General features: G+C 23.4%; 7 protein-coding genes across 7 annotated transcripts; 1 reads left to right on the forward strand and 6 right to left on the reverse strand.

The window, feature by feature from the left end:
• Positions 1-153: 153 nt before the first annotated feature.
• SRAE_X000108800 (AT23158p) lies at positions 154-4,156 on the reverse strand (the record flags this gene model as incomplete). The annotated part of the gene is made up of 4 exons (XM_024653917.1): positions 154-461; positions 501-1,612; positions 3,691-3,994; positions 4,048-4,156. 4 exons carry the CDS (start codon positions 4,154-4,156, stop codon positions 154-156), a joined length of 1,833 nt encoding a protein of 610 aa, XP_024498550.1.
• A 2,274-nt stretch (positions 4,157-6,430) lies between these two features.
• On the reverse strand, positions 6,431-6,695 carry SRAE_X000108900 (Hypothetical protein; the record flags this gene model as incomplete). The annotated part of the gene is made up of 2 exons (XM_024654029.1): positions 6,431-6,532; positions 6,570-6,695. 2 exons carry the CDS (start codon positions 6,693-6,695, stop codon positions 6,431-6,433), a joined length of 228 nt encoding a protein of 75 aa, XP_024498551.1.
• A 397-nt stretch (positions 6,696-7,092) lies between these two features.
• On the reverse strand, positions 7,093-9,284 carry SRAE_X000109000 (Dynamin-1-like protein; the record flags this gene model as incomplete). The annotated part of the gene is made up of 2 exons (XM_024654140.1): positions 7,093-9,135; positions 9,177-9,284. The coding sequence occupies 2 exons, from the start codon at positions 9,282-9,284 to the stop codon at positions 7,093-7,095; spliced, it is 2,151 nt and encodes a 716-aa protein (XP_024498552.1).
• Positions 9,285-10,056: 772 nt separating this feature from the next.
• SRAE_X000109100 (Hypothetical protein) lies at positions 10,057-11,213 on the reverse strand (the record flags this gene model as incomplete). The annotated part of the gene is made up of 4 exons (XM_024654251.1): positions 10,057-10,194; positions 10,243-10,619; positions 10,671-10,946; positions 11,003-11,213. 4 exons carry the CDS (start codon positions 11,211-11,213, stop codon positions 10,057-10,059), a joined length of 1,002 nt encoding a protein of 333 aa, XP_024498553.1.
• Positions 11,214-11,779: 566 nt separating this feature from the next.
• Positions 11,780-12,883, forward strand: SRAE_X000109200 (Collagen alpha-5(IV) chain; the record flags this gene model as incomplete). The annotated part of the gene is made up of 2 exons (XM_024654362.1): positions 11,780-11,941; positions 11,987-12,883. 2 exons carry the CDS (start codon positions 11,780-11,782, stop codon positions 12,881-12,883), a joined length of 1,059 nt encoding a protein of 352 aa, XP_024498554.1.
• A 189-nt stretch (positions 12,884-13,072) lies between these two features.
• On the reverse strand, positions 13,073-14,189 carry SRAE_X000109300 (Hypothetical protein; the record flags this gene model as incomplete). The annotated part of the gene is made up of 2 exons (XM_024654473.1): positions 13,073-14,076; positions 14,135-14,189. 2 exons carry the CDS (start codon positions 14,187-14,189, stop codon positions 13,073-13,075), a joined length of 1,059 nt encoding a protein of 352 aa, XP_024498555.1.
• Positions 14,190-14,682: 493 nt separating this feature from the next.
• Positions 14,683-16,013, reverse strand: SRAE_X000109400 (Hypothetical protein; the record flags this gene model as incomplete). The annotated part of the gene is made up of 5 exons (XM_024654584.1): positions 14,683-14,803; positions 14,890-15,220; positions 15,273-15,398; positions 15,443-15,631; positions 15,680-16,013. 5 exons carry the CDS (start codon positions 16,011-16,013, stop codon positions 14,683-14,685), a joined length of 1,101 nt encoding a protein of 366 aa, XP_024498556.1.
• Between the last annotated feature and the right edge of the window lie 2,468 nt (positions 16,014-18,481).

An 18,481-nucleotide genomic window follows, 5' to 3' on the forward strand; every position in this document is an offset into this window, starting at 1 on the left:
TTATGTAAATGTAATACAGATGATACAGTAAGCTAACCACAGCCAAAATCCGTACGCCAAATTTGTTGCGTGATTTCCTTTTTAGATCAACAAAATATGTATATATATAAAAAATGTTTTTAGTATTGTTGTGGTTTTTTTTTATTTTATAATTTAATTTTGCATACTAGCCATTAAAATTTCTTGAAGATCAATATCTTCATCTAAATTATGAGCTGCCATTAGAGCAGAAGTATAAAAATCTGTTGTTGATTTAGAATTATCATTATTTTCAACGTTTAAATTTGATCTTGATCTTGGTATTAAAAAAGATAAACTCCCTTCTTTTTTTACTTTTGATACTGCATCCACACTATCTATATTTTTATTGTCAGAATAATCTTTCAAATCAACTTTTGAAACTTCAATACTTTTATTATTTTTAGTATCATCTTTAATATTGTCATTATTATTGTCATTATCTTTAAATAACAATAATTTATAAATATATTTAAACTCACTTTTATTTGATTCATTTTTATTATTTAAAATTGATGCTAAATAGTTGTAACGAGACTCTTCCAAAATTGATGCAGCAATTAATTCATCATCAATTGATGCTTCAGTATTTTTTAATTCAGATTCAATCATCGCATTTTCAATTGCTTCAATTTCAGATTCTTTTAAACATTCATCAACAATTTGTTCCTCTAAACATTTCACTCTAGGTTTTCTTTTAAATTCATCTCTTTGTGACACTGTATTTACATCAGGAATAGAAAATAATTTTCTTGAGGGATCATAAATAGAATCATAATGAGTATCCTTAAATAACAATCTTATTGGTTCTTTTTCATAATCTTCTTCATATTCAATAATAGTTGGTCTAACCATAGGAACAGTATAAATTTCGATTCGTCTTCGATAAATATAAGATATAGCAGATAATTCAGGATGATCACCAAAACTTGCATTTTGACGTTGTTTATGAATATAAGCATCAACATCAGTCAAAATAAAATGTTGATATTCTAATTTGTTAGCATTGATAAAATCTAATGCTCTTTGCCTTATTTGCCAATGCATCTTTTCAGTTCCAAATAATTGATGACTTATAGCTCTAAACATACAATTACCATCAGCATCAGCTTCATATATCTCCAATTTTAAATAATCTTTAATGTAATCATGTATGTCAATATCTTTTGGAGCAATTGGTAAATTGTTAATATCAATAGAGAAAGAACTTTTATTATCATTAGAAGTATCACTAACATTGGTAGATGATGATGGAGTGTTTATAAATGATGGTTCTCGTACTGATGATGAGGTAATTGGACTTTTGACGCGTTTAACAATTTCAGGTTTATCATGATTTCCTTCAGTAATATATCCAGATACAGCTAATTGTGGTGATACATTTTTTTCACTACTAGAAAATCTAACACGTTTTTTGTTTTGTTTGATAATATTTGTAAATCCTAATTTAGCTTTTTCTAATTGTCCATCATAAGCTAGTGATTGATTAGTTTCTTTTTGCCAATCCTTATTTTTTTTAGAACGTTTTAACTCAGTAGAACAAACACTTGAATTAGAATTACTAGAAGGGTTACTAGGACCAGATACAGTCATTCTAAAATAATAAATAATTTTTTAAACTTATATAGAAACATTAAAAATATTTTATAATAATTTTATAAATATGATATATTTATTTTAGTTCTGTTTCATTAAATAACATATACAAACAAAAAAATTTTTTATTTAATAATATTTAAAACTAATAAAAGAAAGGAAAATATGGTTATCAATTGTAAAAAAACTTTAATTTAAAAAAAATATATTTTTTTATTCTATGATAAACTATGTTAAATTTAAAAGTTTTTTTTATTAATTATGCTATTCATTTGTACTTATATTATTATATTAATTTAACTAACAAAGGATACAATTACTTAATAAATCATATTATTAAATCAAAATATATGTAGTAATTTTTTTTAATAATATTAACCTTTATACAAAACACTTGTTAAAAAAATTTAAATATTAAAAAAAGAAAAAAAAATTCTCTATTAATATAATATTTTAATGATTATTATTCTTTCTTTTCACCAAATATCTTAAACCACTAATTTTTTTTAATAATCATTATAACTTTATTTGTTTATAATAAAAACTATAATAAAAAAAATTTTTTAAATTATAAAATATAAAGAAAGAAAATAAACAAAATAAAAAAATTGATTTAAAAAAAAAATTATTAATATCAAAATGTCTATATAACTTTTAAGACATTCAATATAAAAAATTATAACGAAAAAAATTACATAAAAAAATTTATATATGATAATATTAAATTGTTAAAAATTAATTAGTGTTTATAAATAATATCATTATAAAATATTCAATAATTAGTTTAATAATAAATTACTATAATTTTATAGTAAAAAAGTGTGATAATTAATAATTTAAAATTCTAAGTGTAAAGTATTTATATACATATCAAATGTTTTTTACATGTAACAATATAAGAGGATTGGATTTAAAAAGATAACAGTAAAAAAGAAATAGAAATAATTAGCTTTGGTTAGAAATAAACAACTTTAGATACTTCTTGTTGTAACATAATAGATAAGAGAATATGGAGCAATGAATTATATTTTTTTTTATAAGAGAAAAAAACAGTTTAAAATAAAAGATAATCAATTTTGTGTAGATAATATTCAAGATTTATATAACAAAAATGCTATATATTACCTAAATTTTTTAAAACATATATATTAAAAACCAATGATATATCATTTAATGATTATTCCAAAATTATAACAAAATTAATATAAAATATTTTGAATATTAAATATATAAAATTAATATGAAAATATAGAAATAAAGTAATTAACTTAAATAAATAAAGATACTATTCATTTTTTACATATTTAAATGACTAAAATGTCCTACTAAGATTAATATAATTTGACATAGATTTACATATGTAAAATGAAATATATGCTTGTTAAACTAAAAAAAATCGTAATATATATTACTTAATATTACTTTTGTATTTACTTTTAACAAAATTTAAGTAAAAATATTAGAAAAATAATAATTATGTATATTATAAAGAAATTATTAAAGATGAAAAAATTGATAAAGTTTATATAAAAATGAGATATGACATGTGAAATATTGTACTTTATACATTTTGAAAATGATTGCGTCAGAAGGTACATAATTCTATAAGTAAACATAAATATTGTTTTAAGATATATGTTTTCAAAAAAGTTAATTTAATAAAAATTTATTACTTTTTAATAATAATAAAAAATTGTATCATATGGTATAATTCATTGGTAATATGATAATTATTCTGTAGCGGTAGTTGGTAAAAAGTTACTTCATCTTATTAATATATAATTTATTAATAATGTATGATGAATAATTTACTTTACTTATAATGATAGACAGGTAATATATATTTTATTTATTTTTAAATAAAATTTTACTGTTATGTAAACATAAATATTTGATAATATAAAACACAAAAATGATTTATCAAAAATTAACCATTTATTGAATAAAAGAAGATATAAAGATACTATATAAAAAAAATATACACAAATATATGCAATATTACTAGTACTTTAACAATTGTTGGTATTATGAATTTGTGATAAATGTTGCAGTTGAATAATTTAATAACCTGAAGACGATGTCGATGAATTGGATTCACTGGGTGTTACAGATTGATGGGTTTCGACACCGTCACCTCCATTGAGAGGATCATCAAATCCTTTTTCTTCTTTTATTAATTTTTTTTCCAATATAACATGATTTTCTTTGTATTGTTGTGATTCTTCAAAAGCAAACTCATACATCCATCCAATTTTTGTTTTACAAACTTTACAAGAAACATCACGAACAAAATGATCTCCTGTTATCATATTTCGCGCTTGCATTTCAGAATATTCTAAATTAACAACTTTATCAAACAAGTAAGCACGTCCCGTTGATCCTAAATATAATTATAATTATAAACTTATTAAATTAATTTTTTTTAAAACTTACCAGTAAATCTACTAGATATCATTTGATCTTTATTAGTGAGGTATGTATTACATTTTTTACAAACATACATACGTTTCCCACCTAAATGTTCAATGAAAAGTCTCCCCATTGATTAAATTTATAGTACTAATCATAAATAATTATAAATTAATTAATAAAAATAGATTGTGTTTATAATATTAAAAGTAACTCTAAACTGACAAGTAAGAGTTTAAGGATAAAATTAATTTTATAAAAAAGGTAGTAATAACAAAAATAAAAAATAAATTGTTTTCCTCTAAATATAAGAGATTTTTAATTATTTAACTATTATGATTAGTATTTTTCTTATTGTTATTTCAATGAAAAATTATTGGTGCAAAATTGTGAAAAAAAAAATAAAAATCAAATCGATGCCAAAAAAAACACTTGTTTGGATTGACATTATTGTGTACAATTACTGAGGATAAGGATAGTCTTTATCATTAACAACATGTTATGACTTTCATGTCGCAGGATATATGGCCGCGCCTTTTTATAGTTATGTAATTTTGTTTTGAAAAAAAAAAAACATCTATAGAGGTATGAAATATAAAGATATTATAATTACACTTTTATATTAATAGGAAAAAAAGTAAACATACCGTTTAAAAATATAATTAGGTAAAAAAAAATAATATTATTTGAGATGTTTTTAAGAAATAAAAAAAAAATATTAATGTCATAAATATATTTTTAAGTTGTTGGTGCCTTGTGACCTAATCTAGAATTTTTTATAGCTTTTAGGTTATGAAAAATTACAATATGTTATAATTTAAAATATAAAGAATATTTCGTCTATTTTAAATTATTTGGAAAGACTAGATAAATAAATGTGTGAAATATTTTTAATCCTTAAAATATGGACTTGTTTAAAATAAATGGTAGAACATTATATTACTATAATAATTATGATAAATTATTATTGTAATATACTTGTTATTTATAAGAAATTGTAGACAATTTTTTAAAATTTATATTTCATAATTGAAAACAGTAGTTATAGGACTTTAATACTAGCATATATTTTATCTTTACAATTTTTGAAAGTATTTGAAGTGAAAAGAATTTTTTGAATTATAATTTAAAAATCTCTTATATTGTTAATTTTATTAAATTTGGAATAAATATCATAAAGTACAATTGTATTACTTTCCTTCAAGTTATGACTAATTAATAGTCTTTTAAATATATTTGTATTATAATATTAGATTTCATAAATATTGGTTTTCCTAAATGAAATGCATATTTTTTATATAATTTTTAAAAGTGCATAGGTCAACAAAAAATTAAACATTTTGAATAAAATAAGAATCATTAGAAACAACACATTGTTCCCAAGGATTAATAATCTTATTTATTTCTGTAACATAAATTTTCGTGACTCTGAAAGCGATGAAATTTTCAAGGACAAAATTGACTGTTGCTTTTTCTATAAAAATTTGTTTTTAAGAAAATTTTTTAAAAAATGATTTAAATGTTTGAAAAATGTAAATTCGTGTGCGCTATGTCTGGAAAATATAGTGGATAAAAAAAAAATTTATAATTCTATTTGTTTAACTTCTGGAGCGTTTTTCTTAAAACGTGAGGCGCTCTTTGTCACGAAGAATAATAAGACTTTTTTTTATTAATTTTATAAGGTTTTTATTAGTCAATTTTTTCAATAAAGTACGGTATGATTCGTAATCAATTTTTTAACAAATTTTGTGAATTTATAATGCAAAGGTTCTTTGAAGTCCAAAAAATAGTAACTCGTTTCATTTTTTAAATTTTTTGAACTATCATTAAACAGAAATAGCATTTACAAAATTTTCGCCAAAAATATTATTAAAATTTTTTATAGTTTTTAAAACATTTGTTTTTCTTTTTGTATTCATAAAAGAAAATAATACGAAAATTACATTTATATAGTATTAAAATAAAATTAAAAAAAAGGTTGATAAGCTTTCTTTTTTAGAATGTTTTATGTGTTTTTTTGTTGAGAAGATTTATAGGAATCCAACAAAATGCTTAGCTTTATTAAAACATAGTTATTAAAAAAAGCCAGCTGCAAGCGATGGGTATTTAAAAATATGCATCTCATTTTGAACAGCTAAATATATGTAAATGATACTCTTGGGTAATTTTAATAATATTATATAAAGTATGGTTAACACAAAACGTTTCAAGATAATTAATAGAAAAATGTTTATATAAAATGTGTCTATTTTAACTTTGCAGGTCGTTAACATTTATTTAAATTTATATTTTATTATGTTAACTTGGTATATGTGTCAATTAAATGATATAAAATATTAAAAAAAAAAATAAAGTGATATTTATTTTATTTAGGAAAGTCAATAATAAAAAAAAATATAATTATAAATTAATTATTTTCATATGCCTTTCTTGCTGCATCAGCTAATTCTTCAAAAAAAATTCCCTTCTCTTCGTTGGAGATATTTGAATTAACAATTAAATGTGAAATCTTAAAAAAAAATTTTTTAACTTTTTTTAGTACTTACAAATGAAACACTTTCATCTAAATTTGATGTATTTTCAATTTGTGAAATTATTTGATTTTTCAATTCACTAAATTTCTCATCAAATTGTGCATTTCGAATAGCTTCAACGAGTTTTTTAGCAGTCATAGTATCATAATTAGGATTTGGGACTACTGTTATTGAATCTTGACAGTCAACATAAAATAATATTGAAAAAATAATTGAAAATTTTATAAATATTTTTAAATAATTCATTTTATATAAATTTAAATTTATAAAATGACGTATATTATAATAAAATGTTTATTAAAACTAGATACAAATGGGTACCTCAAATATTTTAATACAAATGATTATAGCAATTAATTTTTATCCTATAATCATCATTATTTTTATTTTAAAAACACTACTATATAATATAAAATTTCAATTAAAATCCGATTAATTTTTCGTTCAACGATTATTTATAAAAATATTTTAATAAAAAATATTATTATAAGCTACTTATGAATTAAATTAAGGTTACATAAGTAATTTAAGAATTTTAAAGTCTTATATGTGTTTCTCTAATTTCTCCAAGAATTTGTATAGCTTTGTTAAGAGATTCAAGCATATCACTACAATGTCTTCTTCTTTCAGCAATTGTTTCACTTTCTTGTAGTAATTCATCCATACTAGCATTATCATAAAGACTTCTAACTAATTCACTATGAAGATTCTCTTTAACATAATTCACAAGGAAATGCATTATTGCTTTTGGGACAGAATCTTGAATATTCTTGCGAACAATATTAAAATAACTTTTAATTAATCTTTCTATTGTTTTGCAATCTTTTTTTTCTCTTGTTGTTAATTGACGGCTTAATCTTTCTGGTGTTTGTGTTGTTAAAATTGTTTCTACTTCACCAGTTTGATTATTAATTAATTTAGTTTCACCTTTTACTGCATTTTGTTTACCAACTAACCATCCAAAATATGAATTACGATCCTTACCATCAACTTGATTGTTTTCAACTTTTTCAACATTATCCTTGTTTTCTTGAGGATGTGGTTGATTTTCTTCTGTTGTATTTTCTGTTCTACCAACACTATTAGAACGAATATGAGGATCTTCATCTTTAACAGTAACTTTTTTTATTCTTTTTGGTAAATCTCCATCGACTTGTTGTAATGAGTATGAACATGCATTTGAAAAATCAGGATGTTTTGCATTAACATAAGCTAATTCAATTGAAATAAGATTTTCAACAAATTCTTTTGTTGGTGTAACACGTTCTTTTAAAGCAGTTGCAACACAAATATTAATACGATCAAAAAGCATTGGAAAACGTTGCATTTCTTGTTGAACATTAACTCCACAATGTTGAACAATTCTAAGAAGTTCTTCATGAACCAATTCTACACAATGAAGTGATGGTTCTTCTAATTTTTGTATTTGTTGTTTAACAAGAAGTTCAAAACATATCTCTGGAACATATAATACCGATCTTGTTCCTGTTGCATTGCGAATAGCCGTTAATATATCCATTTCTGTTAAATTTTTTAATGGATCTATTTCATCAAGAACTTTGGCAAATGTTTCATGAAAAATATAATTTATACGAGCACCACCACATAATTCTGTTGTTTCAATTTTGGTTGAATTTCCTTCAATTGTTGATGTATATGCGTGAGTGAATCTAGTTAATATTTGCAATAAAGTTTTTCTTTTATCTTTTAATGGTTCACCAAATGAATTTAATTGTGATTGAAATTGTGATTGTAATGTATTTATTCTTTGTTTTAAAGATGGTAAAGATAATCTTATATGATGAATAAGAAGCTTATTTAACATTTTAACTAAGTATGGTGTACCATTTTTAGAAGCCAATGCAGGATATGTCCTTTGAATAAAAGCAAGTTCATCTTTTAATGAATCTTCAATTGACTTTTTGTTATTTATATCCATTTGAGATCTATTAACAACACCAATAATACCTAAACGAACTTGTATAACACGTCCCATAAAAACATCCATAGCATCTGTTCCAGCATCCATAAGATCAAGTTTTGTTAAAATAGCTAATGTTCTAAGACCATCTTTATCAACATCACGAGATATTTTAAGAGCTTCTGAAGTGGCAAAATCTTGATTTGCTGGAGTTACAGCAAGAATAATAGCATTTGGATTTGAAATGTAGTGATAAATCATGCCTTTTATTTGATCTTCAATATCTTCTGGTTGATCACCAACAGCTACTTTTGTTAAACCAGGTAAATCAACTAATGATAAATTAACAACTTTATGTGAAAATATTTTTAATGATATTGGTTCAAAAGATATTCCTTTATTAGTTCCTGTTGTTCTATCTGTTTCTTCCTCAATTTCTTTTTTAATCTCCTCAAAATCAGTAAAAATTCTATTTTTTGCATGTTTAAAAACACCCCAATCACCTTCTATTTTTTGATTATTTAACATTCTTTTATCAGAATCTTCAGGAGTATATATTAATTGTAAAATTAATGGACGACGTGTAACTATTCCATTTCCTCGAGGTAAAAAATCACGTCCAACAATACTTTCAATAACAGAAGATTTTCCAGAACTCTATTAAGATGTTATAAAAAAAATTATCGATAAAAATATACCTGACTACCAACAACAACAATTTGTGGTAATTGAATTGATGTATCTCTTGCACCAACAGCTGCAAAAACATCTTGAAGTTTATTTAATACAGGAATTAAACAATCCATTTTCCTAAAATATTTTTTTTTCTTAAATAAAATGTATGTAATAATAATAATAATGATCAGTATTTTAAGCACGTTTACAACTATTTCGTAACATTTTATCCAAAAGATAAACGATGATGGTAAATTGATTACATATACATTTCAAAGTAATAGTTATTAAGTTTATATATTTATAGTTTATATGCTAAGAAAAAAGTAAGATTAATATATTTGATAATTCTAACAAATTTCGAAATATTTTTAAACTAAAAATTTTTTATTGAAATATTGATAAGCAATTATAATAACATTAAAATTATTTAAAAGTAAACAAAAATTTATGAACTTTTTTGTAATACAAATTGAAGAAAAAAACGGCAATAAAGCTTTATTATTTAGCCATATAAATAAACAGTTTACCACAAATAAAATATTTAATCCATATAGGAATATATAAATATGTAAAAAAAAAAGTTGTTCAAGAAAAGCAGTAAATAAAGATAGACATATAATATTATATAATACAATGACAAATCAAGAAATTAAAATAAATGTAACTAAAATTAGTCACGTTTTTTTCTGATATGCAATTATTTATACATTTTTTTTTTTTGATAATCATTCATGTTTAGTTTATAATACTTCATTCTTGCTAAATATGTTTTTATTATTATTTTTTTTTATAATAACTTTGTGATTTTTATTTAATAAATTAAAAAATTTTAATTATTGAGACATTATTGAAATATAAATTGGTATTTTAAAATAAGAAACTTGTAGTTATACATCATTTTTAATCGAATGTTCTTTCATTTATTATGGATATAGAATTATTTTGATAAAGATTATCAACAACACGTAAAATAATTTTTTGCTCTTTTTCTTCTGTTATCCACAAATTCATATTTAGTGGTGATACATTTGGATTATTCTAAATATATATATATTATATAATTGATATTTAATTGATATACTTTACCTCATAACTATTAACACATGTGCGGAAGATAGCTCTCAAGATTTCCAGAAATACTTGTTCTAAAAGAACATCGATTTTTTGTAAAGCAATTATTTTATCCCAAAGTTTGTAGAGTGATGATGGGCGAAGCCAGTTAGCACCTCCACTACGAAACCATAATACTAATGTTGTATCATTAATTAATACTAGTCCTTTATCAACAAAAGTTTTTGCCTGTGCATTTTCCGCAAAGCACTCTTTCTGTAACTCTGTTATCTTTTTTCTAACAGATAAATAAAAATTTTTTAATGGCTCTGAATCGATTTCCATTGGAAAATGATGTTCTAATAATTGATCCATTCTTTTTGTTAGCCAATAAGCATCTATCCAATACTCTGCTAAATAAGTAGTAAATTTTTTACATATATTATTAATAACAATAGATATACATCTTAAAGCTTTCAATGATAATTGATATTCAACATTATTTTTTGTTCTTTTACTGGCAGTTCTACAATAAAAAACCATGTAGAAAACAAATTTTTCTACTCTATTTACAGCATCAATATCAGTAACAAATGATTTATCTTCAATTGTATCACCAAGTGTATTAAATATTGGTTCGTTACAAAGAAATCCTTTAGTTGTTTTTAATGCAGCAAATGCCTCTGAGCGTCGAGTGTTTTTTATATCATCACGATGAACAAAATATTGTGATGTAATATCTATATTAATTAAAAAAAAATCATAAATAAAGCATAAATAATTTATAAAAACTAACCAAGGCATAATTTCCATACATAAATACGGTATTGACTAGGGATATTATGTTTTAATATTATATTATAAACTTTTTGTAAATCCACATCAACTTCAGTATTAATAACATATTTATCTAAGAATTCTTTAACCCTTACAGGTTCAATACGATCATTGATACCTGTAATATAATTTTGATTTAAAATACTTTTTGAAGTACTTTCCAAAGACATTGATTAATAACAAACCAAACAAAAGCTGTATCTGAGTATTTAATGTACGTATATACTAAACTCCAACTGTTTCTATCCTTCTGTCGCTATAAGAACTTAATCTTTATAACAATTCAATTATTTTAACTTTAATAATTTTTTTAAACCATATAAATTTTATATAAAAAAAAACAACAATTTGCACAAACAAATATATCATATATATATATATATATATATATATTATTACAAAAATAATTTTGATGACACAAAAATTTATCGTTTCTTTATTTTTTTTTTTGCATGTTATATAGAATAAAAATTTAATTACAAAAAATTTGATTCTTTCTTATAATAATATAAAGATTCTTAAACCAGATATAACTTTTCACTGTTTATTTGTGGTTAAAACAGCCTTTTTTTCATGTAAAAATAATAATTTTATTAATAAGCAACCAGTTTTTTTGTAGATCTAATGTCAAATCGCCAACTTGTGACTTATATATTAATAAAAAAAAATAATATAAAAGGATGTAAAAAAAATAATTTTTACTATTCTTCTTTTCCTTGTATTTCAAATATCAAAAATGGATTTGGAGTGTAGAATAAAAGCTTATAGATTTGTAGCTTATTCAGCTGTAACATTTTCTGTTGTTGCTGTATTAAGTGTATGTATTACACTTCCTATGGTATATAATTATGTTAACAATGTTAAAAGATCTGTTAACTCAGAAATTGTTCTTTGCAAGGTATATAATTAAATTTTTATTTTTTAAAATATAATTCTTTTTAAGGGAACTGCAAAAGAAATATGGACTGAAGTTAATCAATTAAGAGCTATGGGATTAGAAGCACGTAACAGAACAGCACGTCAAGCTTATTCTACTGGACCAAGTGGAGGTGGCGGCGGAGGCGCTGGTGGCGGTGGACATGGAGCCGGAGGATCATATGGAGGTGGTGCTGGTGGCGGTGGACACGGAGCTGGAGGATCATATGGAGGTAGTGGTGGTCACGGAGGAGCAGGAATGGCTGTAAGCGCATCTTCAAGTGGAGGTGGTGGTGGTGGAGGTTCTTGTGAACAATGCTGTAAACCTGGACCACCAGGAGCAGGAGGAAAACCAGGAAAACCAGGAAAGCCAGGAAAACCAGGTGCTCCAGGAGCTCCAGGATCACCAGGAAAAGCCGCATCAGCACCATGTGAACCATCTACTCCACCACCATGTCAACCATGCCCAGCAGGCCCACCAGGACCTCCAGGTCCAGCAGGACCAGCAGGAGATGCCGGTTCTCCAGGAGAACCAGGTAGCCCAGGAACAGATGGTGGACCAGGACCTGCAGGACCTCCAGGACCACCAGGAGCTCCAGGAAATGACGGACAACCAGGATCACCAGGAGGACCAGGACCTGATGCACAATCTGAAGACGGTGGACCAGGAGCAGCAGGACCACCTGGACCACCAGGACCACCAGGAAATCCAGGAAGTCCAGGAAACCCAGGAACAGGAGGTGGAGCTGGAGGACCAGGACCAAAAGGACCACCAGGACCACCTGGCCCACCAGGATCAGATGGAAATCCAGGAACTCCAGGACAACCAGGACAACCAGGAGGTCAAGGAGAAAAAGGAATCTGTCCAAAATATTGTGCTATTGATGGTGGAGTATTCTTTGAAGATGGAACTAGAAGACGTTAATAGGATTGATATTATTATTTTTATCATATTAGACTTACTTCATACTAGTCTTAATTTCATGAATAAAAATTCATTTTAATATGATTATTTTTTTTTGGTTAAATAGTAACAATTGCGCATTTATTTTAAATATTTAATTGAAGAAAGAAATAATAAATTAATAAAATATTTAAGAAAAACAAAAAAAGATTACTTTTTACCAATTCCCATTCCAACACCTTCTAAATATTCTACCGTACCCATACCACCAGGTAAATTAACATTATTACCATCAGATTTTCCTGTTGCTATAATAGCATGCTTATTAAGAGCATCATAACCAGGTTCAAATCCCATGAATTTCTTTTTCTTTACATTTTTATTTAATGCTCCAAGTGCTTTAGCAAGACCTGGTATTGGTGGAATGCCAAGAGAACGTAATGCAGCATTTTGTGCTCTCTCATCAGCTGCCTTTGTATCAGGATTAAGACCAAAGCTAGGAATTCCTGATTTTAGTGCTTCCATTGTTCTTTCTGGTCCTCTACCAACTCTTTCACCCAGTATTCCAATATCACTTCCTTTGTTAAACATCATACCACCTATTGAATCAAGGAATGGTAATTTTCCAACATCAGCACCACGTGATCCAACAATTGTCATACCTGGTATAGCTCCAATACCCATTGCAAAACTATTTCCAACACCAAAATGTCCATTTTCTTGTTTTTGCCCATATCCTTCAGGATAATATTCTTTATTTATTCTTTTACTTTCATATTCATTAAGATTAGGAATACCACATTGTCTTGAAAATTCATCACAAAATATTTGCAAGTCATATCTAAGTTTTTTGCCTGGAGCACATGTTGTTGCAAATGTATATTCATTTATTGCACAATAATTAGATGACTTTTTTTGAAGAGATGGAAGTATGGTAAACAAAATATTTTGTCTAGCAGGAGCTGGTGTAACTTTCTGAATACGTTTACGATATTTCTTTTGTATTTTAGCTTGTTCCACGTCATCCTCATAACTGTCTAAAAATATTCCCTCATTTTTTGGTACAGGTGGTGGTATTATTAAATCTTTATTTTCTTCTGATTCAATATTTGGTTCTGATCTTCGTACATCATTATTAGAGGAAGTTCTACAAAAACGTAATTTTGGATTTCTTTTACAAGCCATATTAACAACATCATCATTATTATTGTCATCTAAAATTAAGAAACAATTTTTTTTATTTATTTAGTTTCACAAAAACAAAATAAATACCTGCAAATATAATATTAATATAGAAAAAATATGACAATAATAAAATTAGTTTCATAATAACTTAAATGTAATTCTTTAATATAAAGTTTCATTTTCAAAAATTTGATATAAATCAATTTAATTTTAAACAGCAAAAACCTTCAGGCTATCTTCTGTTACAATTCTTCAATTGTTGAATTAAGGAAATGTCGTTTTACTAATTACTACCTGATGCAATTAAAAATGTGTTATTATAATGTCTAGATTTATATCAAATTGTTATCTAGTAAACATAGATAACATTAAATTTCTTTTCAATCTTCATGTTTGTTATTTAAAATTTAGTTTAGAAAAAATAAAAAATAATAATTAAAAATATTATTAGCAAAATTAAAAAAAATGACAATTTTATGATAATATATATTTTTTTTTGATAATAAATTAAATTTTTTTTTGCAAAAACCATATATATATATTGTTATCATTTGTCTTTTATTTTTATTTTTTTATCCATTTATTTGTATTTTATTATTACTATTTTTGGAACATAAAAAAAATATTTATCTATTTTATTGTATTTGACTTGATTGATTACAATCTTTTCTTGAAATTTTTTCCACATATTTATATGTCTTGTAATAACAAAAAACAGTAAAAATTTGATAAATAATTATGCATATAAGAATAAATCTAAAAACAAAATTATTAAAAAAAAAAATTAATAATAGTAAAAATAAGTAAGATTAAAAATGAATTGTCCTTATATAATAACATACCTATATAATATTATATCAGATATTTTATTTTCACTGTAGTTATGTGAATTTATTGGTAGATGTTGGACACGAATGTCATTTGAAGATGCTAAAAATAATTTTTTTTCAATTTCAAGAATTGCATCACGTTCCATTTCAATTTTCATTAATTCTTCTTTAATTTCTGATGGTGTACTTATGATAAATGAAATAGTTGCTCCTAATAATGCTACACAAAATGATATTGTAGCAAAGACTAATGGTAACAGGTATTTTTTTTTATCAACTGCTAATCCATAAATATAAAAAGAAGAAAAGACAAGATAGATAACTCCAATAAGTAGTATGCAAACTTTAAAAGTAAAAAATAAATAAATTTAAGTAAATGATTATTGTAAACCTACAGGTCAATTTTGCGTATTCATTATTTTCAATATTGTGCGCAATTGATGAATGTTTAATTTTAAAAAGAATATAAGAGATTAACAATACAACCAATACCAATGTTGAAAAGACAAAAGATAAAGATGCTAAAAATAATATTTATAAAAAAAAATTTAAATAAATTTTATACCTATTTTAATTGGTACTTGACAAAAGTAAGATTCTCCCTCATTATCATTATTTATTCCTGAATTTCTTCTTGAATTACCAAATGGACAAAGAAGATTATCACTTTTGAAAATATTAAATGATCCGCTTTTTCCAATAAAATTACGCTTTTCAGGTAGAGAATTAGTATGAAATACAGGATTTAATAAATCTATAAATATATATTATAATATTTTTATTAAAAAAAAATTAAAATTACCTTGTTTTTGTGTTGGGGACGTTTCAGAACTACTATTATATGGTGGACTACTTTGATTACTAATAGATGTTACAGCATCAGAATGATAACCAACAGCATCATATGATAGACTAGATCCTTTTCCAGTATATCCTTCATCAATTTTTAAAAAAAGTCTATTATCTTCTTCACCATCAGTAGAATTGTTTCTAGAAGAAGATTTTGGTAAAGATGATATTTCTGTTTCAGTAGTCAATTCAATGGATGGAATATTCGTTATTGGTTTTACTTCAATTGTTTCATTAGAAGTATTGATATTACCTTCAAAATTATCATTTTGATCTTTATTAACCATAATAGCTAATTAATAAATAATAATAAATTAAAAGTATATTTTTACTATTTAAAATTTAGATAAATTATATAAATTCTTTTTAATATTATAAATAAACGAGTATTATAATAACTTTGTTACAATAAACTAAGTAATATTTTTGATTTTAGGAGGGCCAAGTTAAGTAAAATTTTCTTAATTTAACTAATAAAACTAGTCACTTTTTGAGGTGATCAGTCAAAAACAATTTTGAGTCTTCTTACAACCTTTGCTGTCTCGAGTATCATAAATGATATAAAAAAAAATATGATATAATATAAAGTATGAATGGAAAAGAAAGGTAAAGTAAGGTAAAAATAAATAAAGAAAGTAAAGTGTGGTGAATGAACTTAAGAATGACAGGACCAGATTGTATCCTGTATATTGTCAAATAAATGGTCATTTTAAATACGGTTAACGTTGTCAATTTTTACTAAACAATACTATAAAATATTTCATCATATATACATTTTTATTAAAATTTTTTTATGTATAAAAAAATTAAAAAGACAATTTTTTTTAAAAAACTTTTTTTACTATTTTTCCTCTCTTTTTTCATTTTTACAACTCAACTATTCTTTTATTATTTTTTTTTTTAGTTTTAAGAATGAATTTAGTTGAAACTAATATTTTTTTACCATAAGATGATTATAAAATAAAAAAGAATGATTTATTTAATTTAAAACGACAAGTTATTTACTTATCTTCTTTTTTTCTTACTTTCTTAAATCATAGTATAAAAATATATTTAAAAAAAATTTTTTTATAACAGATTAAAATTAAAAATTTATCGTTTAAAAATATATTTTTATAATATAAAAACTTTAATAATAAATTAAAAATATATAAATATAATTAATGTTAAATTATAAAAATATTAATATGGTAAATTTAATTTATTTATGCATAATATTTTACAATACCTTAAAATCTATAAGAATAATACATTATAATTTTAAAAAGTAATAATAACAGATATTAAAATATTTTTTAGTTAATAAGGATAAAAAGGAGAACATAATAACAATTTAATATTTGAGATTAATCAAAAACATTATTATGATAAATTTAAAAAAAACAGCAATAATCGTCCATAACCATATAATCATTATGTAAACAGTTAAAAAAATAATATTAAATACGATGACAAAAAATTAAAAAATTGTATGTAATTGACCAATTGTAAAATATTATAATCTTCGTTTTATTCATTCTTTACATAATACAATATTACACTTAAATAAAAATACATTTATAATGTAAAAATTTTTTTTTTGTTACCTATTATATAAAAGATGAGTTATGACGTGAAGCTACTTTAAAAAGAGTAAAATGTAAAAGATTTATTTAAATAGAATTGGTCAAATAAATATTTTGTAATGACAAATAAACAAATTATTATTTGGTCAATTATTGTTAAGATTAAAATGTTGACCCAAATAGTAAACAGTTTAATTTTAATATTTGCTACCTTTTTTATTAGATTTTTATATTTATACAAGTCTTTAAGGATATATTTAATAAATATTTGTAAAAAAAATTTTTTTTGTTTTTTTAATTTTTTCTTTATTTAATAAACAACAAATTTTATGTACTTTAAATATATAATATTTCTTTTAAAAAAATTAGAAAGAGAATTATCAATTTGTCTGCATATTTTCTTCATTTTTTTTGTGCTAATATTTTAAAAATTAGTTAAGTACACCCATTAATATTTCTCATTAGGAAGTATTCAATGATCATAGACATTTACAAAATGGCAAACATTTTTTTTAATGTAAAATAAAATAATATATGATAAAATTATAAGACTTATAGTATCTGCTTTTTAATATTCAACTTTCCATAACTCATTCGTTCAAAATTACATATTTGCATAGTTAAAAAATTCTATATGCCATTTAAATAAAAAAAAAATACTGTCTTCAAAATATTTTTTAATCCTTTCCTAAAAAAAGAGTAGTTTGAAGGGAGTGTATCTTAAATGACAAGATTCCTCCCATGTCATATAAACATATTTTAATTATCAAAGTAAAAAATGTCTGGATGGTAATATAAAATAACAAGAATGAATGACAAAGTCATACTTCTCTTAAATAACTTGTTAATTTTTCAAGTCCATTATTAAAAAAAAATATTTTTTTTTATTAATGCATATGATTTATTTTTTTAATATATATTAAAAAAAAATAGAAAATTATTGACATTTTATAATGTCTTAAGTTTTTGAAAATAAAATATTTTTTATTATTAAATTTACTTTAACACTTGATATGTAAATATTTCTTTTAATACTTATATTAACAAAAAAAGAAAACTTTCTTTATTCATTTTGTATACATATTTTATTCTTATTTAATTATTTTCTTGTTATTAAAAGTTTCTTCGTTTAAAGGCTATCTTAAATATTAAATACTAAATAATACTTAAAGTAAAAAAATTTTTTTAAA

The sequence above is a fragment of the Strongyloides ratti genome, scaffold srae_chrx_scaffold0000002 (genome assembly GCF_001040885.1).
Source record: "Strongyloides ratti genome assembly S_ratti_ED321, scaffold srae_chrx_scaffold0000002".
Taxonomy (NCBI): domain Eukaryota; kingdom Metazoa; phylum Nematoda; class Chromadorea; order Rhabditida; family Strongyloididae; genus Strongyloides; species Strongyloides ratti.